The sequence below is a fragment of the Macaca nemestrina genome, chromosome 11, assembly GCF_043159975.1.
Source record: "Macaca nemestrina isolate mMacNem1 chromosome 11, mMacNem.hap1, whole genome shotgun sequence".
In the NCBI taxonomy this organism is placed as follows: domain Eukaryota; kingdom Metazoa; phylum Chordata; class Mammalia; order Primates; family Cercopithecidae; genus Macaca; species Macaca nemestrina.
The window spans coordinates 66,933,760-66,960,015 of NC_092135.1; the positions used below are offsets into that span (position 1 = coordinate 66,933,760).

Consider the following 26,256-nt stretch of genomic DNA (forward strand, 5'->3'; position numbering starts at 1 on the left):
TTGCTCCACAAACATTTGATTAAAAGCTTATCTTTCCCCCACTGAATTGTTTTTCCACTTTTGTCAAAAAATCAATTGGACATATTTGTGTGGGTCTGTTTCTGGGTTCTCCATTGTGTTCCATTGATCTATATATCTAACCTCTGTCAATGCCACACAGCCTTGACTGCATTAGCTATATAATATGTCTTGAAATTGGGTAGATTGATTCTTCTCACTTTATTATTCTTTTTCAAATTTGTTTTAGCTATTCCAGTTTTTTTTTTACATTTTCATAAACATTTTAAGGTAATCTTTTCCATATCTACAAAAAATCTTCCTTAGGTTTTGATATATTAGGGCTTAAATATGTCATTTTATTTCTTGTTTTCTATTTGTTCTCTCTGTTATTTCTGTGTTTGTTTTCTCTTACCTTCCGATGGGCTGCTTGAGCATTTTCTTAGAATTCAATTTTGATTTATCTATAGTGTTTTTAAGTGTCTCTCTTTGTAAAGCTTTTTTAGTGGTTGCTCTAGGAGATACATTATAGATACATCACTTTTCACCGTCTACTAATGTTGTCATTTTACCAATTCAAGTGAAATATATAAAGATTACCTCCCATTACATACCTCTACTCTCCTTTGTTAATAATATAAGTGTCTTAACTATTTCCAAATTAAACACACATCAGACAGTGTCATAATAGGATCATATCAGTGTTAGAGTTTCTACCATAAAACATAATTTAGAAAGCTCAAGAGAAGGAAGGTCTATTGCATGTATTCATAGTTTTGTTACTACGCACTTCCTTCCTGATGTCTAGGACTTCTTTTATTTTTTCCTTTCTACTTAAAGAACTTTTCTTAGCCATTTTTTTGGGGTAAGTCAGCTGGCAACAAATTCTCTTGATTTATGTCATCTGAAAATGTCTTGATTTCCCCTTCCATGAGGGTAGTGGTAATGTTTTGACTCTGTCACCCCAACCCCAGCAGGTAAGAGGAGAGGTGCCTTATTATAGTGGGGATGATTCAGGCCTCCCACATATTCTCTATGGACACTGTGGGGGTGGGTGAGGGGGTGGCACAAGAGGGGCTCATTACCACCTAGCAAGTGTGGAAAAGTCTATGCTCCCAACTCAACATTTGCTGGCATGGGTGAGAGTGAGGCCACCATTTTCTTCTGTGGTGTTTGTCTGGAGTAGAGCAATTATTGCTTAAAAGTTTTCTACTAGGCTTTCTCTTTCTGACCCACTATCTAGAAAAAGCAGGATTTTGTTGGGTCTTTTTGGTCTGCACTCATTGGGGTTTCCAGTTTGCCAGCTTTTCCAACACTCAATCTAGTACACATTAGGCATAAGATACCCAGGGAACTAATCAACATGTTATTACTTGGTTCCTGAAGCTCTAGCCAGTTGACCTTTTTTCCTCCACTTTTCAGAATGTTATGTTTGTTTTATATGTAATGGATTAAACAATACAATCAAAAGACAGAGATTGTCAGATTGCATAAAAAAACAAGATCCAACTATGTGCTGTCTACAGGAGACACACTTTAGATCCAAAGATACAAACAGGTTGAAACAAAAAGATAGAAAGAAAAATCATTTCAAAAAGTAACCATAAGAAACCAAGAGTGGCTATACTAAGATCAGACAAAATAGACTTTAAAAACTTGTTACTAGAGATACAAATCATTTTATAAAGATAAAAGGGTCAATCCATCATGAAAGATAACATTTATGAAGATATATGTACCAGAAAAAGAGCCCCCAAAACACATGAAGCAAAGTCTGACATTTGAAGGAAGATACAGATATTTCAGCAATAATAGTCAGAAATTTCAATTACACACTTTAAATATTGGAGAGAACAAATAGGCAGAATATCAAGAGGAAGAGAAGACTTGAAATCAGTATAAACCAACTAGACCCAACAGAGATCTTTGGAATACTCCATCCAGTAGCAGCAGAATACACATTCCTCTCAAGTGCATATGAAACATTTTCCAAGGCAGACACATGCTAGGTCATAAAATAAACTTCAATAAGTTTAAAAGAATTAAAATCATATAAAATATATTCTCTGGCTATGATGGAGTGAAACTTGAAATTAATAATGAAAATACTTGGGAATTTCACAAACATATGGAATCAAAATAATACACTCAGAAATAACCAATGGGTCAAAAAAATCACAAGAGAAACTACAAAATACTTTGAGATAAATGAAAATGAAAACGCAACATTAAAATACTTACAGGATGCAGCTAAAGCAATTCTTAGAAGGAAATTTGTAGTTTTAATGGTCTGTGTTAAACAAAATCTTAAATCAATAACTCAACATCTCACTTTAAGACACTGGAGATAAAAGGACAAACTAAGACTAAAATAAGCAGAAGGAAAGAAATAGTAAAGATTAGAGTGGAAATAAATGAAGTAGAGATTAGAAAAACAATAGAGAAAATACAGAACAATAGAAAAACAATAGAGAAAATAAAAAGGACCAAATCTGGTTCTTCAAAAAGATAAACAAAAACAACAAATCTTTAGCTAGACTGACCAAAAAGAGAGTAGACTCAAATAACTAAAATCAGAAATGAAAAGAAACATCACTATTGACCTTACAGTAATAAAAAAATAAACAAATACTTTGGACATTTATATGCCCATCTATTAGAAACTGAGACGAAATGGACAAATTTCTAAAAAGTACAAACTACTGAAACCAACTAAAAAAAAGAAATAGGAAAAAAATGGGCAAAAGACCTAAATAGAAATTTCTCAAAAGAAGACATACAAATGGCCAACAGGTATTTTAAAAGATGCTAAACACCACTGATTATCAGGGAAATGCCAATCAAAACCATGAGATATCTCCTCACACCTATTAGAATGGCTATTATGAAAAAAGAAGGACAATATCAAGTGCTGGCAAGAATGTGGAAAAAAGGGAACCCTTGTACACTGTTGGTGGGAATGTAAATTAGTACAGCCATTATGCAAAAATGTATGTAGGTTCCTCAAAAAGTTAGAAATAGAACTGCTATATAACCTAGCAATCCTATACTGGGTATATATCCAAGGAAAATGAAACCAATATATCAAAAAGATATCTACACTCCCATGCACACTGCAGCATTATTCACAATAGCCACCTATGGGTCCATCAACAAATGAATTAAGAAAATGTGGTACATATAGACAATGGAATATTATTCAGCCTTTTAAAAAAATCCTGTCTTTTGCAACAGCACAGATGCACCTCGAGTATATCATGTTAACTGAAGTAAGCCAGGCACAGAAAGACAAATACAATGTAATCTCACTTAAATGTGACATCTGAAAAATTTGAATTCATAGAAGTAGAGAGTAAAATGATAGTTACCAAGGGCTAAAGGTGGGGAGATTGGGGAGATGGTTAAAAAATACAAAATTTCAATTAGGAGGAATAAGTTCAAGAAATCTACTGGGCTGACTATAGTTAGTAACAACGTTTTGTATGCTTGAAAATTACTGAAAGAGTAGATTTTTATTATTTTTTTGTTTTATAATGTATTTTTTATTATTTTTAAAAATTTTTAATTTTTATTTCAATAGGTTTTTTGGGAACAGGTGGTGTTGGGTTACATGAATAAGTTCTTCGGTGATGATTTCTGAGATTTTAGAATGATGCACCCATCATCCAAGCAGTGTACACTGCACCCAATGTGTAGTCTTTTATTCCTGTCCACCCACGCTTTCCTCCAAGTCCCCAAAGTCCAGTGTAACATTCTCATGCCTTTGTGTCCTCACAGCTTAGCTCCTGCATATGAGTGAGAACATACATCGTTTAGTTTTCCATTTCTGAGTTACTTCACTTAGAATAATAGTCTCGGCCAGGCACGGTGGCTCACACCGGTAATCCCAACACTTTGGGAGGCCGAGGCGGGTGGATCACAAGGTCAGGAGATCGAGACCATCCTGGCTAACACGGTGAAACCCTGTCTCTACTAAAAATACAAAAAATTAGCTGAGTGTGGTGGCATGTGCCTGTAGTCCCAGCTACTTGGGAGGCTGAGGCAGGAGGATGGCATGAATCTGGGAGGCAGAGCTTGCAGTGAGCCGAAATCGTGCCACTGAGTTCCAGCCTGGGCAACAGAGCAAGACTCTATCTCAAAAAAAAAAAAAGAATAATAGTTTCCGATTCCATCCAGGCTGCTGTGAATGCCATTATTGCATTTCTTTTTATGGCTGAGTAGTATTCCATGGTGTGTGTATATAAATATATACGCATATATATGTGTGTGTGTATATGTGTGTGTGTGTGTATATATGTGTGTGTATATGTGTGTGTGTGTGTATATATATATATAAAACATTTTCCTTATCCATTCGTTGATTGATGGGCATTTGGTTGTACTAGTTTACATTCCCACCAATGGTGTAAAAGTGTTCCTTTTTCACCACATCCATGCCAACATCTATTCTTTTTTGATTTTTTGATTGTAGCCATTGTTACAGGAGTGAGATGATAACACATTGTGGTTTTGATTTGCATTTCCCTGATTTGCTTGGTAGTGGCAAATTCCCTCAGCATTTGTTTGTCTGGAAAAGACTATATCTTTCCTTCATTTATGAAGTTAAGTTTCACTGGATACAAAATTCTTGGCTGATAACTATTTTGTTTAATGAGGCTAAAAATAGCACCCCAATCCCTTCTAGCTTGTAGGGTTTCTGCAGAGAAATCTGTCGTTATTCTGATAGGTTTTCCTTTATAGGTTACCTGGAGCTTTTGCCTCACAGCTCTTAAGATTCTTTCCTTCATCTTGACTTTAGAAACTCTGATGACTACATGCCTAGGCAACGATCTTTTTGCAGTGAATTTCCCAGGTGTTCTTTGAGCTTCTTATATTTGGATGTCTACATCTCTAGACAAGAGATCTTCCTCCAGCAAGGCCAGGGAAGTTTTCCTTGATTATTCCTTCAGACATATTTTCCAAACTTTCAGATTTCTCTTCTTCCTCGACAACACCAATTATTCTTAGGTTTGGTCATTTAACACAGTCCCAAACTTCTTGGAAGCTTTGTTCATTGTTTAAATTCTTTTTTCTTTGTCTTTGATGGATTGAGATAATTTGAAACCTGTGTCTTCAAACTCTGAAGTTCTTTCTTCTGTTTATTCGATTCTATTGCTGAGACCTTCCAGTACATTTTGCATTTCTCTAAGTGTGTCCTTGACTTCCAGAAGTTGTGGTTGTTTTTTATTTATGCTATCTATTTAACTGAAGAATTTTCCTTTCATATCCTGTATCATGTTTTTTATTTCCTTCAGTTGGACTTAACTTTTCTCTGGTGCCTCCTTGATTAGCTTAATAATCAACCTTCTAAATTCTTTTTCTGGCAATTCAGAGATTTCATCTTGGTTTAGATCCATTGCTGGTAAGCTGGTATGATCTTTCGGGGGTGTTACAGAACCTTGTTTTGTCATATTACCAAAATTGCTTTTCTGGTTCTTTCTCATTTGGTTAGACTATGTCAGAGGGAAGATCTGGGATTCATAGGCTCTGTTCAGATTCCTTCATCTCATGGCGTGCTCCCTTGATGTGGTGTTCTCTCTCTTCCCCTATGAATGGGGCTTCCAGTGAGCCAAACTGTAGCGATTGTTTCTGCTCTTCTGGGTCTAGTCACCTAGCAGAGTTACCAGGCTCTGGGCTGGTACTGGCGAGTATCTGCAAAGAGTCCTGTGATGTGATCTGTCTTCAGTTCTTGGAGCTGTGGATACCAGCACCTGCTCCTGGTGGAGGCAGCAGGGGAGTGAAGTGGGCTCCATGAGGGTCCTCTGTTGTGTTTTTGTTTAGTGCATTGGTTTTGTGTTGGTTGGCCTCTAGCTAGGAGGTGGCACTTTCAAGAGTGCATCAGCTATAGTCCTATAGGGAGAATGCAAACTTGCCCTCAGGACACCTGGTTAAGTATTCAGGTTTCCCAAGCAGTGGGCAGGGCCACAGAGTTCCCAAGAGAATTGGGCCTTTGTCTTTGGCTACCAGGGCAGGTAGAGAAAGACCACTAGGTAGGGGCAGGGATAGGCGCGTCTGAGCTCAGCCCCTCCTTGGGCGGGGCTTGCTGCAGCTGCTGTGGGGAATGGGGGTGTGGTTCCCAGTTCAATGGAGTTATGTTCCCAGGAGGATTATGGCTGCCTGTGCTAAGTCATAGAGGTCACCAGGGAAGTGGGGGAAAGCTGGCAGTCACAGGCCTTACCCTGCTCCCACTCAGCCCACAGTACTAGAGGCTAGTCTCACACCCACCGTGCCCCCAACAACAGCACTGAATCTATTTCCAGGCAACCGGTGACCAGGGCTGAAAATTTGCCCCAGACCACAAGCCTTCCCATTGAGAAAGCAAGCAGACTCACAGTTTTTTTTGGCATCCCAGGAAGCCTAAAGCCAAGAGTAGATTTTTAGCGTCCTTGCAACAAAAAAAGATAAGTGTGTGAGGTAGTGAATATGTTAAATAGCTCAATTTAGCTACTCCACAATGTATACATATTTCAAAACATCATGCGGCACACCATAAATATATATAATTTTTATTTGCCAAATTTAAAAAAATTTAAAGAAATAGAAAATCTGAGTGGACCTATAACAACTAAAGAGATTGAATCAGCAATCAAAAACTTTCAACAACAAAAAGTCTAAGATGAGACGACTTCACTGAAGAATTCTACAAAACATTTAGAGAACTAATACCAATTCTTCACAAACTCTTCAAAAAATAGAATGGAAGGGAATACTGCCAAACTATCAGGTCAGAATTATCTGATACCAAAAGTAGACAAAGACATTATAAGAAAAGAAAACTGTTATATATTATATCTTTTATTAATATAGACACAAAAATCTTCACTAAATACAAACAAGTTGAATCCTGCAGCACAGTAAAATGATTACTCATTATTACCCGGTGGGATTTATTCAAGGAGTGCAAAGGTAATTCAACATATGAAAATACATTGATGTAACATACCATATCAGTATTATAATGAGCAAAACTGCATGATCATCTTAATAGATGTAGATGAAGCACATGACTAAATTCATGACTTAATGGTTAGAACGTTCTACAAACTAGGATTAGAAGGGAACTTCCTCAACATAATAAAGGACGCTTACGAAAAAGTCATAGCTAATGTCATACTTAATTGGTGAAAGACTAAACGCTTACCCCCTAAGATAGGAATAAGACAGGCATGTGTTCTCTCACCACTTCTACTCAACATTGTACTGGAGGTTTGGGCCAAAACAATTAGGCAATAAAATAAAATAAAAAAGGCAGCTAGATTGGAAAGGAAAATGTATAGTTATTTTTATTTGCAGATGATACGGTCTTGTATAAAAAATCCTAAAGAACCCACTAAAACCTATTGAACTCATAAGTAGTTCAGCTAGGTTTAGGATAAAAGATCAATATACAAAAAAAAAAATTGTATTTTGCTATAGTAGCAATGGGCAAACTGAAAAGAAAATTAAGAAAAAAATTCCATTAATGACAACATCAAAAATAATAAAATACCTAGCAATCAGTTTAACAGAAAATTGCAAAATATTCTGAAAACTATAAAACCTTGCTGAAATAAATTAAAACAGACTCAAATAAGTGGATCATGAATCAGAAGACTTAATATTGTTAAGACGGAAATATTCCTTAAATTGATCTACAGATTCAATGTAATTCCTAGCATTCTAGCTGACTTCTTTGCAGAAGTTAAACAATTTATATGAAAATCCAAGAGACCCAGAATAGAGAATCCTTAGTAGCAGACTTACACTTCTTGATTTCAAAACTTACTATAAAGCTACAGTAATCAAAACAGTGTGTTACTGGCATGTGGATGTGTAGGTCAATGGAATAGCATTAAGAGTTCACAAATAAACCCTCTTAATTACAGTAAATTGATTTTGATAAGGATTCTGAGATTATTCAATAGGGAAAAAATAGTTTTTCCAACAAATGGTGCTGGAACAACTGGCTATTCATGCAGATAGGAATCAATTTGGACCCCTAATTCACCCTAATTTACTCAAAGTAGATCATAGACTAACCATAAGAGTGTATGAGTTTACTCTCACGCTGCTATAAAGAAATACTTCTGACTGGGTAACTTATAAAGAAAAGAGGTTTAATTGGGTCATAATTCTGCAGGCTGTACAGGAAGCATTAGAGCATCTGCTCAGTTTCTGGTAAGGCCTTAGGAAACTCACACTTATGGTGGAAGATGAAGGGGAAACTGGCACTTTGCATGGTCAGAGCCATTAAAAGAAAACAAGTATAATGTTCATGACCTTGGCTTTGGCAATGGTTTCTTAGATATGACATCAATTCAGAAGCAACAAAAGAATAAACTAGACATCACCATAATTAAACACTTTAGTGGTTCAAAGATAATTATCAAGACTTTGGATTTGGCAATGGTTTCTTAGATATGACACCAATTCAGAAGCAACAAAAGAACAAACTAGACATCACCAAAATTAAACACCTTAGTGTTTCAAAGATAATTATCAAGAAGTTAGAAAGACACCCAAAGAATGAGAAAAATTGTTTGCAAATTGTATCTCTGATAAGGAACTTACATCTATAATATATAAAGAATTCCTACAACTCAATAATCAATAGACATATATCCCAGTTTTAAAAGGGGCTGAATACATATTTGTTATATTATTTATTTCCAAATAAAAGATCTGAATAGATATTTTTCTGAAGAAGATGTGCAAATGGCCAAAAAGCACCTAAAAAGAAGCCAACATCACTAGTCCTCAGAGAAATGCAAATCAAAACCACAAAGAGATTCCACTTTGTGCTCCCTAGGATGGCTATTGTATTGGTTTCCTATGACTGCTGTAACAATTATCACAATTAAAACAAGAGAAATGGATCCCCTCACATGCCCAAAATCAGCTTCGCTGGGTGGAAATCAAGGTGCTGACTAGGCTGTGTTCCCTCCTAAGGCTCTAAGGGAGAAATTTCTCCTTGCTTCTTCCAGCTCTTGACAGCTGCTGGCACTCCTCGGCTGTGGCAATGTCATTTCATTCTTTTTTTCTGTAGTCACCTTGCCTCTACTCTTCTCTCTACAGGCAAATCCCCCTCTGCCTTCTTCTTAGCAACTGTCCCTTTTAAGAACACACATGACTGCATTTAGGGCCCACCTGGATAATCCAGGATAGTCTCCCCCATCTCGATATCCTTTACTGAATCACATCTGCATAGACCCTTTTCCCATACAAGGTAACATTCATAGATTCTAGGGATAAGGACCTGGATATCTTTGGGGGTCATTATTCTGTCTAGGAGTGATATCATGGATAATAAATAACAAGTGCTGTTGAGGATGTGGAGAAATTAGAACCCTCATACACTGTTAGCAGAAATGTAAATGGTGCAGTCACTGTGGAAAATAGTCTGGTAGTTCCTAGAATAGTTAAACATAGAGTTACCATGTGATACAACAATTCCACTCTTAGGCACGTACCCAAGAGAAATGGAAACATGTTCACACAAAAACCTGTATACAAATGTTCATAGCAGAATTATTTGTAATAGCTCAAAAGTGGGAACAATCCAAATGTCCATCAACTGATGAACAGATACATAACATGGATTATATCCATGTAATTAAATATTATTTAGCAATAAAAAGAAAATATTGATTCATGCTACAAGTGGATGAACTGCAAAAAACATATGCTTAAGTTAAAGAAGCCAATCTCAAAGGATCACATATTATATGATATTATTAATATACATGTCCAGAATAGGCAAATCTACAGTCAGAAAGCAGATTAGTGGTTGCCTAGGGATAGGGAGGAGGATGAGGTACTAGAAAGTGATGGCCGAGGGGCAAGGGGTTTCTTTTTTTAGTAATGAAAATGTTCTGAAATTGACTGTGGCAGTGAATGCACAACTCTGTAAATATAAATATACTAAAAAACATCTAATTGTACACTTCAAGTGGGTGAATTTTATGGTATGTGAATTGTATCTCAATAAAGCTGTTATAAAATTATATAGCCTAAACTGTCTAGCTTGAAAATAGTGCTTGCTTATACAAACTGAATATACATTTCAGTCTATATTCTTAGACTGAAATCCAAGTGAAAGGACAGGCCTAGATTTCTGCATTGATTTATCTGTATGAGAGGAAGTGAAAACTTGAGCTCCCCAATGCCCACAGTAGTAATCAGCCTCCAAAGGGCCCCTAAAATTCTCATCTCTCAGCATTCACACTTGTTTAGACTCCTCCCAAACTATACCAGGGTTGGTTTCTGTGACTCATAGAATATGGCAGAAATTATGGTATGTCTCTTTCATAATTAAGTTACATGAGACTTTGTGGCTTCCATTTGAGTGTTTAAACTTTAATTGGATAAACGAAAATAAAACGAAATTGCAATTGTGGTATTTTAACTTCCTATTCCTTCATCTGCTTTCATTTTTTTTATCTTATTATTTAACTGTTCTGACCAGAAATTCTGATAAGTTAATCAAGAGACCTGACGCTCTGTAATCCTTATCAGTGTAATTCACTGACAACCATCTGGAAGGCTTTAACTTAAAAATTCCATCCAATAGATTACAATTTACACGTGGAAACCAATATAATAAAAGAGTAAAACCAGCTCCTGTCACTACACATACATGCTTTTGTTGCTAAAATTATTGGGTTGTCTTGTATATTCTAAGACTAATATATCTATTATAATAAAAGGAGAAACTGTACCTTTAATGATACACTTTTTCCATGAAAAAAACTTGCAAATAGTTTGGGTGACTTTGGAGGTATATAAACTACTTACAAGTAGGAAAATGTCCTCTCTCTTCTCCTCTGCCCCACCCAAGTCCATATTCACAGTGATCTTACCACATAACAGCTAAACAAACATGTTATTCAGAAGACAAATAGTATTCATGTCAATGATCATAATAACTCACAATGAAAGTATTTAACTCATCAAGGAGTTCCTAGTAAAGACATGCCTAGAAAGGTATAGTCCATACAATTTCAGCTATCTGTATGAATTTTTTTAAAAAAAGAAAAGGACAAATGTCCATTCACATTTGGTATCATGTGAATTCAGCCAAAGCCAATGGACTTCGGAAAGCTTCAGTTCATATTCTTTGCTGGCCTTCGGGTATGTGATCCAGTAACAATGAAGACAGTGAGTAATGAGTGGCCACTAGAGAATTCCTTTTTAATAGATGGCCAGGATGCAAATGTTGAAAGTAGATTCATTCTTTAATTCATTAGACAAATATTCATAAGCACCTAGTATCATGTATATGCCTCAAATTTTGACCCCTCCAACATTTATTTCCAAATTTTAAGGCATAATAAGATATACTTGAGGACTTTTTCCTCAAAACTTATCTTCATAAGTTTGGGTCAATTTACATCACACATAGGTCTGAATGCAGTTTTTTTCTCAAAGGGGAGAATGATTAATTTTATGTTTTGCGGTCAAACCCCTCTGTAAAAAGCAGTTCACTTCTGTCCTCCAACATAAATGAAGGATTTCAAAGACTTTCGTTGAACTCAGTCTCTCTTTTATACAAATTGCTCTGAGTTTTTCAAATGAAAAGAAACTTCCAATTTTAGAAAAGAAACATACATATTTAGACATTAGGGAACTTATATAGAATGAGTAGACTTGTTGTTTATAAAGAATAATTCACATTGTATATTATCCTGTGTTTTCTATCAGGTACCTCCAAGTCTGTCACTACATATTTTTTAAATGATCATTAACTGAATGATGGCTTACTAGGCTTAAGCTTCACAAAGATAGGGATCATGACTCCTGGTTTTTCTGAGATGGGATCTCATTCTGTCACCCACGCGATCACAGGCAACTGCAGCCACAAACACCCAGGCCCAAATGATCTTCCCATCTCAGCCTCTCAAGTAGCTGGGATGACAGGTGCATACCACAAAGCCAAGCTATTTTTAAAAACTTTTTTTGTAGAGACAGGGTCTCACTATGTTGCCCAGGCTTGTCTCGAACTTCTGGGCTCAAACAATCCTCCTGTCTCACCCTCCCAAAGTGTCACAATTATAGGCATGAGCCACCATGCCTAGCTGGGACCATACTCTTAAGACAACTGTGTCCTTGATGCTTTCATGAGTTCCTGGTATGCAGTTGATGTTTAAAAAAATTTTGGTTGAATGAGTAAATGAATGAAAGACTGTAAGAGAGATAATATTATGGAAGAGTGTCAATGATTTTGAAGGACTCATTCATAGTCTGGAATCAAACCTATAGAAAATTTCAAAAATGAAGGTGAAAACTATAAATTCCTTTGAGGGAGCCATTCCTAGTGTCTTTCTAGCCAAGATGTGCCCCACCCTTCATTCTTGAACCTGAATATGTGGGTTCGTACGTGCAAATAAGCTTGTTCTGAACTTGAGGCAGCATGAGGCACACTGCAAAGTCCATGCTATGACAATGAGTCAGTCCTGAGTACATGATGGATTCACTGATTACAAGGTGGCCTGTCAGGCTTATCACAAAGAGAACAGTAGCATAGTGACTGTGTCTGTGTGAGTTCTGGCTACTTCTGCATGGTTGCCTCTGATCACAGCACTGCACCAGTTTTCTCACGCCTGTAATCTCAGCACTTTGGGAAGCCGAGGCAGGCAGATCACCTGAAGAGACTGAGACCAGCCTGGCCAAAATGGTGAAACCCCGTCTCTACTAAAAATACAAAACTTAGCTGGGCGTAGTGGCAAACGCCTGTAATACCAGCTACTCAGGAGGCTGAGTCATGAGAATCGCTTGAACCCAGGAGGCGGAGGCTGCAGTGAGCCAAGATCACACTACTGTACTCCAGCCTGGGTGAAAGAGGAGACTCCACCAGAAAAAAAAAAAAAAAAAAAAAAAAAAAAAAAGAAGAAGAAGAAAACAAACTCAACTATTGGTTGAGACTAGTATCCCCTACTCCAAGTAATGCAGCATGTTCATGAAATTCCCATTACAAGTGGAAGGGTTAGGATCAAGTGGATCACCAGCCACAGCCACAGCCACAAAGCTAAGGGGCAGAGGGGAGTTAGTGGGGCGGTAAAAAAAGAACTCTTAGAGATGATACTCAAGTAAAATTCATGGGTCACCTCCCTAGTGGTGTTAAGTATTGGTGTTATCAAGCTCAAGCCTATACTCAATGAAGTGGTTACAATTTGCCGATGTATTTGATGAGTGACTTTCAATCCTGTTTCTGTTAAGATTTTAAAACATAGTAAGATAGAAGGAAACTTGAGGCAGTGTAATTTCTGGAAATATGGGTAAACTCATGTTTCTATTCTCTTTGTGTTAGATACCACTCCAGTTCAGTCAGTAAAATCCCCTCTATATATCTTGAATTACAATTTAAGATATGAGCAAAAAAAAGTAAAAAATAAAGAAAAAACAACCTACCCACAACGTGTTCCATTTGTCATGGTCTGGTTGAGGGAGCTGTTAGTCCATACGATGGTGTTATTCACACATGCTTTTCCTGGAATCTGGAGTTCTTGTAATTCAATGTCATAGTCAATAAAAACATCTGTCATTGTGCCAAAAATGAGCAGCACGCCTGGCTGGGCTATTCCATGGAGAAACGCACACAAACTTCCCACAAACATCAGCCAAATGTCAGTTGATGAAGAAAACCGAAACTTGAAAAACAAAGGGTTCAGAGATCATCTATGGGTGAAAAGCGGGAGAGGTAGGAGGACTATTTAATTTTAGTTACTAGATTCCGATGAATAGTACTCAACACCAAATTTCATGGGAATCATCTTAATTGAGCAGCAGGTTCGTACTAATTATATTGAAATAAATGGCATGGTACATCAATTATCTAAAACATTAGACTCTTACATTGTTAGATCATGTTATAAATTTCCTGGTCTCTGAATTCATTCTGTTTATTTCAGGAGCTGACTTTAGTTTTTAGCTACTCATCTACAACTCAAGGGGAAAATAATCACTATCAGTGATGCCACTGACAAGTAGATAAACCGTGTGGGGCATTCAGCAACAGTATAAATTATTTTGTACAACTGATAGTGACAATGAAGAGTGCCGGTTTAAGCCTAGAAATGCCTCCATCCTGAGCAAATTTGGGGTAAATACCTATAGTATGAAATTTCTAAAGATTTGTCATAAGAATAAATATATATAATGTGATTGTTGTGATGACTTTCCTTACAAATATGATAACCATGGGCTGAGTGATAATTTTCCAAGACATTTTTCTGATCTATTGGACAGGATTTGTATGTTTTATGAGCAACATATTTCTAATAGTTATTCAGCATGTTATCACATCGGCAAAGCCTATGACTGAAAAAGTGATCACTGAAGTTAAAAACCTACCAATATGACTAAAGATTTAACACTCCTTTCATGATCTAAACAATTTATAGTTGCACAGTCACTGCCATAAATCAACACAGTTTTATTACCAATTGAAAGAAGCCAACTCGAACGCCATCACCTTTCTTCTCATCTTGTAACCTGAGGAGAAAAACATAGGGATTTAAAGACCATCCTTTCCAATACAATGGGAAATTATCCCTAGGTGGTGATTTTATGAGTTATTCTTTAGTAAGAAAGAAAATCCTCACTGGCTGGGAAATTCTGGCCAAGCCTGATATCTTAAACACAAGCTTTATTCTTCTAGATTTACCTCTTCTAGAGATTTCAGTATAGCTCAATCTCAGGTTCACTAGCGATTCACAGAGAGGAACACCTGAGAGGTATGGAGAGAAAGTAAGAAGTCCTCTATACTCCCAGTTATACCAACAAATAACTTTTTGCCCTCAGTCATGACCCTCAATCTATTTGTGACTGCATTTCCTCATGGGGAAGCTGAAGTCGTTGGATTAGCTAATTTTAAAGTTTCCTCACACTCAAAAAGTTTACAACTACCTTAAATAATGTTGATATGATGAAAAATTCAAGAACATGCCCATACTTTTCATAGAATCATATTTCCTTAATATTTCTCATTCATTTCATTTCCCATAAGGCCATGTTTAACCTGTATTTGACCTCTTCAACTTCGGGGATCTTGACTTAACCTGAGTCACCCAGTCCATGAATACACCCTGGACCTTGCTGTCACCAGGAACTACTGTCTGACATGTGTAACTCCTTGGCACTCTGTGACTGCCCATGTATTTCATTTTCTCACTTCTTTCCTCCTTCCACACCTATTCATCAACCTCACTTGAGCCGTGCAGTCCCTTAAATCCTTCATTTCCTTCCATTGCTAAACCCCATTAAGATTTTTCTTCCTTCCCCATGCAGCCAAGGTCCCTCTGCCAGGCATTTGAACCACACTCTCACCATCATCGTCAATTATTATCTCTACATCATCCTTGTAAACTTCATCCTGCATCCATCCAGCTGTTTGCCCTCTTCTCCTTAAGCCAGGCTGCTGGGCCGGCTGAACACAATCTTACCACCTTGTGAATGGATACCAAGACAGGCAGAGTCTAGTACTCAGCTGCCCTAAGCTTCCCTTCTGGCCCAGAAAAGAATCCCAATTTTTTTCTGAGACTCCCCACGGTCTGGCCCTTAGCTCTCTGACCTCATCTCCTCCAACTATATTCTAGTTCTCAACACCCCACTCTCCTGGCCTCTTGCTGACCTTTGTCCATGCCCAGCTGTTCCCAACTCTGGGTGCGGGCACCTGCTAGTCCCTCTCCCCAGATGCATTTTCTTTAGGTAACCATAGGGACAGCTCCACTACCCCCGCTAGACCTTCCTTCAAAAGTCACCTACTCAACAGAGTCTTCCCTGGCCAAAGTCTTTAAAATTTCAACCCCACCCCCCACATACTATTTCATAGCTCCATTTCCATGTTTATTTTTCCTTCTCAGAAAGAAAGTGATAGATTATCACTAGCTACCATGCTATACATTTGATTTATTTACAGTGTTCATTATATCTCCCTCACTAAAATGTAAACTCCTCAAGGGCAGACACTTTTGCCTATTTTGTTCTTTTCTGTACCTTCTGTACCCTCAGCACCTACAATAGTGTCTGATACCAAATAGACACTCAATTAATATTTGCAAAATGAATGAGTTAATGGAGTGAATGTGTGCTCTCCAGCTCAACATGCAATTGCACACTTCATTCCTCTACAGATCGCTCCCGTTCCTCTCAGCAGCTCTGGCAAACTTTTGCTGTGTTCTTCTCATTCCACGCTCACCTCCTCTAAAAACAAAACAACTCATTCAACTTCCTACTCATCCTCTCCTTGCCATTCATCTACATCCACACCCATTTTTAAAATTTCCCACCCAATAAGAAATATGTGGTTCTCAGAGGCCCAGGCTGACCTGACCACTACCAGCCCAAAGCTAATCTTACCACTCCCACTCCCTCCCTCTGCTGTGAATTACTTAAAATTTCTAAAATACCTTTAACCCTTCCCTTTCCACCACCTCCACTTCAGGAACTTACCTGATGTCTCACTTCTGTCTTCTAAATTAGACCTCATCTAATCCTGCCTTCATACCAGACTGTGATTAGCTTATATTTGTTCTATATGAGAATTCAAAATCTTTAGCTAAAGAGAAATATGCAATAATAACACTTTAGGTTTGTACTCTTTGCCTGTGGCAAGAATTTGGGGTTTAGGGACCTCCCCAATGCCCATGAAATTATACTTGTTGTTCAACTTTTCTTCTTCCCTCTTAGGTCAGGAGTTCTGTGCCATTCCTGAATACACGAGGGAGATTTGGACTCAATCCAGAAGCGATTTTCCAAAAGGTTTTAAAAATCAAATTATAGTAATGTTTTAAAGAGAAAAAGAATGGATTATATATATTATTTTATATGAAGTGCAATGTGCATGAAAATATTCTCTGCTTTGTGCCGTTGATATGAATATTATGGAGTTATTCTAGAAAAGATGCTGCAGTCACTTACCTTGATTTCTTATCATTATTATCTGTCAGAAAAAAAATCAGTGCAAAAAAGCAGTTAATAATAATGACAAAATGCAATACAGTCATTAAGAAATTTGCTCTGGAAAAATATTCCTATAAATTACCTTTATTCATGGAATATTACCAAATGATTATTGGCCTTTTCTTTTTTCCTGCTCACGTTCTCTCTCTCTCTCTCTCTCTCTCTCTCTCTACATGCACACACACGCACACACACACGAAGACACTCATTAGGGTCCAGGAGTGCTGCTACATTTACTCATTTACAGACTTTTCTTCAGGACATGAAATATTTGCACCATCTGAATATCAAACAGACAGCAACATTTCTAAATTAGCTGAAGAAGATCTGACTTTTTGAACTACAAAATAAAATTGATATTTATTTATTGTTTTATTGTTTGGTTCTTTAAAAGCGTCAGAATTTATCTGTTTAAAATATAGACCACAAATTAACAATAAGATGTTAATAACAAGATGTCATTGACACTTCTACACCAGTAGAAACCATAGGATTGAGACACATACTGTTTTCCCCAGTGTAGGTCAGAACAGATGCAGGGCAGGAGGTGAAAGTCGGGGGTTATAGCGAGGGGTGTAAGGAAGCCACTCGGGAGTTTTGTCATCCAACACTATCATGCCTCTTTACTCTTATTAAAGTAAAGAGGCATGATAATGTTGACAGATGGCAATATCCTGGGCTTGGTAATCAAACACAACAGTTTGATTAGAATTATGGTTCCATTAATTTTACTCATGTGACCCTTGCCAAGTTTCAAAAACATATCCGAGTCTCAATTTTGTCATCTGTAAAATATAAAATCATAGGGTTAGAAAACAACAGCTTAGAACCATCTGAGCCCAAGACATCCCAGGTGCTAGTGCTACAGGCCCCTCCACATGATCTCATTCTGGTCTGCAGAGTCTGGGCACAGCTCTTCCTAAGGAAGAGCACTTACTAAATTATGATTAATAATAACAATACAGGAATAAAGTTAGTCATAACAGCCACTGCTGGACCAACCTTACTCTACCTAGGAAAGGGGTTGGTGAGGGATGCTTTCATTTACCCACACTTGGTGTGTTCTTACCTAGTGCTTTCAGATAGTACGTTATGTGGCTTCTAGGGAGAGCCACAGAGTTGTGTGTAAGGATCACACCCAATGATAGTTCTACCTACTGTTGCTGAATATTTTCTGCTCCTTGAGACTTCACCAACTTGTCCCACCTTTGTTCTCGCCTCTCCTTGTACAAGATGCAGTGAGAGAAAAAAGTCACTTACACGATTTATCTGACTCAAAACCACCATTCTCCTCTCCAAATTTCTTTACACTTCGAAGAATTACTGGGTCAGACATGGTAATTGCAATCTGCAGGCAACAAATCTATAAAATAAAAGAATCATTGCAATTATTATCTTTTCTTTCTTCTTTAACCAAAGTAGCCAAATGAAAAAAACAATTCACTAATCAATCTCAGACAAAAGCAGGTTTTTAAATTGGTTAATAACTCCCTGAAAGAACCTGATTATCAGGAAAGATAAGCTACAGCCATTGATGAAGGTTTTCTCTAGTTATTACATGGATGGTTGTTTTCTATAGCTTAATTATAGGAAAGATAAACCAAAACCATTGATCAATTTTCCTCTCGTTGTTGGATGGGTGGTTATACTTTATGCTTATCTGTGTTTTATTTATTTTTAATGAGAAAACGTGAAAACTATGAGAAAGGCAAACCAACTGGTGATATTCTTGAGTTGCTGTAGTTGATGAATAACACCCACATACTGTTGGGTAACCTTCAGTGTTCTTTTGTAAATGCAACCTCAAGATAAGGTGAGTCGAGCTTGGCTCAAAGGAACAGAAAGGAGACATTGTCTAAATAAAATGTAAATGTCAACAGAGTCATGGTTAGTCTTATTCACAGTGGAAAAATCAGTTTATAGAGGGCACAGGCAGAGAATTCCAGGATATAGACGCTAGATTCAGCATGAAGTTTATGCTTCACTAACTTTCTCTGCTTCAAATATATAGCAATGATGGATAACATGTTTTTAAAGAGATACAGTTGGACTCAAGCAAATAAAAATAAACATCTTCAGGAACCAGAAATGGCAGAGAAGCACCAAAGAGTAAACAGAGCACAGAAGCAGCTGGTATTTCCCCCTCAGGGTCTGGATGCAGACGAGTGTGAGAGTTTAGCTCCTGAGAGGACTGTAAGTGCCCCAAATCAAACAGGGAGCTAGAGACCATCTCTTTGCTTGGAGCCAGAGGAGCTAATGTGGGTCTCTTGCACTGCTGAGAAGACCCTGAGGAAACTGCTGCCCAGCATTGAAGCAGCTATTCCTTATGATGAAATGCAGACCCATGGAGGTTATAGGAGGAGACAGTGATATATATTATATACATATATACACACATGTACAAATAAGAGAGAGGAAGGGGGAATTATGAAAAACTGAACTCACCTAATTGGAATCCCAGAAGCAGAGAGTGGAGAATGACAGAAGTGTAACAATTAAAGAGATAATTACTAAGAATTTTCCAGAAGCAATAACCTGATTCTTCAAATTAACAGTAGGCTCCAATAATTGATTGGAATAAACATCAGTCAAAACTTAAATACGTTATCTAGAAATGTCCCTCAGTATATGCAGGAGATTGGTTCTAGCACTCCCACATATACCAAAATCTGCATATACCAAAATCCAGGTATACACGAGTCCCGCAGTCGGCTTGCAGAACTTGAGCACAGGAAAAGTTGACTCTCCATATCCACTGGTTTTGCATCCTGAGAATACTGTATTTTTCACTGAGATTGGTTGGAAACAATCCCCATATAAGTGGACCCGCACAGTTCAAACCTGTGTTGTTCAAGAATCAAACTGTAGTAAAGCATCAAGAATAAACAAAATCCATCCTAAACACTGTAAAAGGGGAAAATGCATTATCCAAATATAAAGAACAGACTGACAGAAGTTTTCTCATCAGCAATAGAGGCTAGAAAACAGTGGAGTAAAGTCTTCAAAGTGATGAGGGAAAAAGTAATCTTTATCCTAGAATTTTATACTGAGCCAAAAAATCATTCAGCATCTTTCCAAACATTCAAAGTCAAGAGAGTTGCCACTTACGGACCTGCATAAAACAACAACTAGAGGATGTGCCTTAGCCAGAAGGAGTATCCAGAAGGGAGCCGTGAAAGAGAGAAACAAGGGTGAGCACAAGAGTTAACAAAATATGTCAGGACGGCCAATCAAATATTGATACGAAGTATAACCTTTTATATTTCAAAAGAGCATAATTAAAACTCTACACAATAGTGTAGATACGAGTGTATCTTGAACACAAGATAAGGTGTTCAATATGCAGATAAAGTATGTTAGGTTCATTGTCATGACAATCTAAGGACATGGTTTTACAATTATAATTAAATATATATTTATACTATTATAATTAAATATATATTTATACTATTATAATTAAATATATATTTGATTAAATGAAATGAAATTGCCAATATTTAACCATTTTTTAATTACAAGGTTCAACTAATATCTGAACAAAGTTCAACCAATATCTGCAAATTTTAAGAAAAAGCAATGAAAAAGTACCAGTAAAATCCATAGCTTCTAAATAAGCACGGATTGAAAACCGAGTATGTAGAAAACTTCATCAATCCAACAAAAGTTAAAAAAAACTAAAGAAACTTTAAAAAGCATAACAAACAGAAAATATAAATGAAGGTTATTGAAAATAGTACAAATGGTTCAGTAATTATGGTAAATGTATGTAGATTGAAGTACTGATACATACTACACAGATGAACCTCAAAATCATGCTACATGAAAGAAGACAGTCTCAAAAGATCACATACTGTATGATTCTATTTACATGAAATGTCCAAGATAGGCATACCTGTAGAGACAGAAAATAAATAAGTAGTTGCCTAATACGGGGGTAGGGGTAGGGGTGGGAGGGGAATGAGGAGTGACTGGTAACAGATTTCTTTTGGGGATGAAGAAAATGTTCTAAAGTTAGAATATGGTGATGGTCGCACAACTCTGTTAATATACTGAAAACCATTGAATACTTTAAATAGGTGAACTCTATGATATGTAAATTATACCCTCAAAAAGTTGTTTTTTTAAAAAAAGACAGGTCAGTTTATGGAATTTTTTAAAGTCCAAACATATACTTTTTTTTTTTCTTTTTGAAACGGAGTGTTGCTCTGTTGCCCAGGCTGGAGTACAGTGGCATGATCTCGGCTCACTGCAACCTCCACCTCCTAGGTTCATGTGATTCTCCTGCCTCAGCCTCCCAAGTAGCTGGGATTACAGATGTGCACCACCATGCCTGGATAATTTTTGTATTTTTAGTAGAGATGGGGTTTCACCATATCGGCCAGGCTGGTCTCAAACTCCTGGCCTCAGATGATCCATCTGCCTCAGCCTCCCAAAATGCTGAGATTACAGGCGTGAGACATCACACCCAGCCAATCCAGACATATACTTATTATAAAAGAAATAATTTATAAAATCATAAAAATGGTCAAAAATTAAAGGATGAAAAGGATATGTCATACAAATACTGATTTCTCAAAGCTGTTATGTTAATGTCAGAAAAATAGAATTCATGCTCAAAACAATAATGGATATAATAAAGGACATGTAATAATTAAAAGTACAATCCAGCTAGAAGACAAATCAATTATTGGACTGTATATACCCAGCAACCTAACACAACATAACCTGCAATTGTAATGAAAAATTTAAACATACCTTTATTAGAAACTGATAAACAGACAAAAAATTAGAAAACATAAAAGCTTTTAAAATAAAAAATAAGTAATTTTATATAATTTACTATATAAAATTTGTTTTTCATAAAATTTGGTTGGACATTGTTCACATATTAGTTGAACTTTCTAAGTAAAAAAAGATTAAATATTGGCAATTTCATTTGATTTAATAAAATATATATTTAATTATAATTGTAACACAATGTCCATAGCTTTTCATGACAAATTTCATTACTATGGAACCTGTAACCAAGACATTTTTCAATTACATTTGGCACTTTTTAAAAACTTACCCATTAATAAGCCATCAAAAATGTCAACAAATAAAAAACTATGTATTTCTTTATAGTGTTGTTATTGTTAAGAGTGTATTCTGACAATGCAATTAAATAAAAACTAAAAAATTAAACACTAGTAAAACACACATATAATCAGTCAAATTGTGTGTGTGTTACAAACTTTAAAATACATATTCATATAACTATGGGTTAAGGATGAAATCACGACAGAAATAGAAAATATTTAAAACATAGTGATAAAAAATATATAAAATCTTGTGGGCTACAGCTAAAGAGATACTTCAAGATATATTTATAAAGATAAATGCATTTTGTTTTTTAAGAGATTAATAAATGAATTTGTTCTAATCAAGAACCCATAAAAATGCAAGATTTATAAGATAGAAAACAATATAAAATGAAAAACAGTGGAAAGGATATATCAATTCAAAAGTTGTTTTTTGAAATAACTAAAAACACGCAAGTCAATAAGACTGTTGAAGAAAAGAGATATAAATCACAAATACTAATAGAAAATGGGAAAGATAAAATAAATAAAGTTTTAAATCATAAGCAAATACTATGAGTAATTTTATGGTAGTAAATTTGAAAACCAGGTTAAGATTAATTTTCTAGAAAAATATGAGTTATCAAAATTTGTTGACAAAGGAATAGAAAACTTAAAAAGTAATGGCTATTAAAATATTGGTTCAATATTCAAAAGTCTCCCACCTCAACAAACAACAGGGCTAGATAATGTTACAGGCAAATTTTACTACAACTTCAAGCAGTAGATAATTCTAATCTTATGCAAATGGTTTTGGTGAAAATAAAAACAGGAAAAGCTATCCAAATCATTTTATAAAGCAAGTATAATCTTGACATCAAAACAAAAAGGGATAAAAATAGGCTTATAATTACTTCTGAAAACAGATTTTAAAATGATAAATAAAATATGTTAAATGTAATTCAGCAGTTTATGAAAAAAAATGAAATAATGTTGATCCCAGGAATGCAATGACTATTTAAGGTTAAAAAATAATCATTTTCATAGATGCAAAAAGTATTCAGTAAAAAATCATTATCCATTCCCGAGTTTTGAAAATCCATAAAATTTAAAAAATCATTATTTTGCAACCCTAATGAATAAATTTGGGTTAACGATCAGCAGTGAATACTAAAACTGTTCATTGAAATATTGGCAAAGATGAAATATCCAGTAGTACCAAGTGTTGTGAAGATGTGGAGGACGGAGTCCTTTCAAGCACAGCTAATGAGAATAGAAATTGACTGAATGACTTTGGATAGCAATTTGGAAATATCTAGCAAGGCTAAAAATGTTAATACCCCAGGTCCCAGAATATCCTTCTCTGGTATTTTCCTTAATAATTTAAAAAACAGTTAACACCAATATGGCATTTATTACGTGCCAGGCACTGTTCTAAATGCTTGATACATGCTATGCCATAAAACCTCCCAACAGCCTCCTGAGATGGGTACTAGGACTATCCCCAATTTTCAGATAAGGGCACTAAAGTATGAAGGACTAAGTTATAAGCTCAAGAGGACAAGTTAGTAAGTGATACAGCCAAGGTTGAAACTCAGAAAATACATGCAGAGATATATGTAAGCTTGTTTATTGCGGTATTTCTTTGGAAACAAAAAGCTTGGAGAAAATATAAATGAACAAGGGATTGGATTCAATAATTTATAGAATTATTAATTATTCTATACACAATGGAATATTATCTAGCCATTAAAATCAGTGAATTCGCATGGATAAAGCTCAAGCAACGTAAGTTTAAACAAACAAGACAGAAAGTTTCAGAATGATACTGTATGATGTCATTTATGTAAAATGTGTTACCTGCAAATTGCTATTTGTAATGTTCATAGATATATAGACACTCAGTAGAAATATAAAGACTTGCCTGAAACTAATAAGCACTGAATTAATGATAGTGGTTACCTCTGAGGAAAAGAAGTGGAATGAGACTGGGGAGGGGCTCAGAGGGCCCCTGCGATAAAACAGGGTATCTGCATGTTTTAATTTCTTAAAACAAAAAAAGTTTCAGCAAGTATGGCATAATGTTTAAGATATGATAAAGTTGGAATGAGGTAACTTGGTGTTCATTAAATTTTTCTCTCTCTCTTTTTTTTTTTTTTTCCTGTGGCTTTAAAATATTTCATGATACGGACACAGAGAGCACACGGAGGGGAACAACACACACTGGGGCCTATTGGGGGAGGGCAGTGGGGAGAGCATTAGGAAGAATAGCTAATAGATGCCGGGCTCAATACCTAGGTGATGGATTGATAGGTACAGCAAACCACCGTGGCACACGTTTACCTAAGTAACAAACCTGCACATCCTGCACATGTACCCTGGAACTTAAAATAAAATAAAATAAAATTTAAAAAAGAACAAATGGAAAGCTGGATAATGCCACAAAAGGGTTAATGTTAGCAAGCTTGGGAGGGTAACAATCATCATGTATTTTTCCATCTTAAGTAGCATAGCACTCCTAAATAAAACAAAATCATTTTGTAGAAAATAAAATACTTCATGACAGAAAATAATTTTTTTTCCTAACTCTGGGGAATCCCTTTAATTAAACAAATTTGAGCAGCTTTGATTTTATAGAAAAATTGTGAAGATGATACAAAATTCCCATGTACCCCACACCCAGTTATTAATGTCTTCCATTAGTATTAATGTACCAATGTACACTGTAAATATCTTAGATTAGTATTAATGAACCAATATTGATACATTATTTTTAGCTAGAGTGCATAATTTATTCAAATTCCCTTATTTTTCACCTAATTGCTTTTTTGTTCCGGGGTTCCCTCTAGGATACCAAATTTACCATGTTACATTAAGTTGTCATATCTTGTTAAGCAACTCTTGGCTATGACAATTTCTCATGCTTTCCTTGTTTTTGATGACCTTGGCAGTTTTGAGGAGCACTCATCACTTATTTTGTAGAATATCCCTTAATAGAATATTAAGAAGTAGAGTGAGAAATGTTATTTAATTAAGTAGTTTCTGAGGCTGCTTTAAAAAATACTAAAAGAACCAGATTCAAAATTCTTTTATTCAAGAACAAAATTTGTTCACTATAGCAGTATTACATTCAGAGACTGTAACATTTGCTGGTTACACAATTTTTGAAGTTTTAACCAAAAACTTTTTTCAAAAAACAAAGACACTCTTTAATAATGAGAAACTAATAAACAACATTTAACCACAGATGTACTATTGCATTTCCTAATTTTAAAATACAATATTAAAAAAATTTAGTCTCCAATTATTTTTTCCTCTGGCTTAGCTCTTCATTTAAAAAGGTTTCTTTCCACTGCTGTGCAAATACTTCACAGTGTTTAGAGGACAGTGGTCTAGTGTCTTGCCCACAAAATTTGGAGTCTCTCAGATCCTGATACTACCTGTTGCTTCACTCTACGTAGTTGGATTTATTTTTAAATCTCTCTTCACATCCTTATTTCTCCACCTTTCATGTCAGGAAGTGGTGGTGATGGTGGTAAAATCCACCTCGCAGGACCGGTGGGAAGATGAAATGAAACTGTATCTGTACAGCAGCTAGCACGAAGGGAGATAGCCGCTGAAGTTCCCTTTGCCCTTCAAGCTTAAAGACTGAGTCCCCCCTACCTGATCCTCCACCCCACCTGCCCTTCCAGGGTCATTTGTAGTAATCTGTCCTCCATTAAGCACAGGAATACTAATCCACCAACCTATTCTCTTTACTTTCCTTCTGTGTCCCCTTGTCAATTCCATACATTAGGTTTCAATTGCTTACATTTTGCTTCTTTCTGAATACCCCTACAAATCGTTTTTGTGGTTTCTAATTTACCGTTAAAAGTAACATTCCAGGCCGGGCGCGGTGGCTCAAGCTGTAATCCCAGCACTTTGGGAGGCTGAGACGGGCAGATCACGAGGTCAGGAGATCGAGACCATCCTGGCTAACATTGTGAAACCCCGTCTCTACTAAAAAATACAAAAAAAAAAAACTAGCCAGGCGCGGTGGTGGGCGCCTGTAGTCCCAGCTACTCAGGAGGCTGAGGCAAGAGAATGGTGTAAACCCCGGAGGCAGAGCTTGCAGTGAGCTGAGATCCGGCCACTGCACTCCAGCCCGGGCGACAGGCGAGACTCCGTCTCAAAAAAAAAAAAAAAAAAAAAAAAGTAACATTCTAAAAGGCAAAAATTCATC

The 26,256-nt window shown here is 36.3% G+C and overlaps 1 protein-coding gene across 3 annotated transcripts in view; it reads right to left on the reverse strand.

Annotated features, from left to right (window-relative positions):
* Positions 1–26,256, reverse strand: part of LOC105483284 (ATP binding cassette subfamily B member 11) — a 120,949-nt gene that overhangs the window by 88,455 nt on the left and 6,238 nt on the right. For 2 of the 3 annotated variants that reach the window (XM_071072902.1, XM_071072901.1), the window contains exons 2-5: positions 18,235–18,337; positions 16,933–16,954; positions 14,454–14,505; positions 13,423–13,661 (exon numbers count right to left, since the gene is read on the reverse strand). In XM_071072902.1, coding sequence (XP_070929003.1) covers positions 13,423–13,661; positions 14,454–14,505; positions 16,933–16,954; positions 18,235–18,310 — 389 coding nt within the window. In that variant the 5' untranslated portion in view covers positions 18,311–18,337. Of the gene's footprint in view, positions 1–13,422; positions 13,690–14,453; positions 14,506–16,932; positions 16,955–18,234; positions 18,338–26,256 lie in introns of those variants that run through there. The other variant, XM_071072903.1, reaches the window with a different exon arrangement.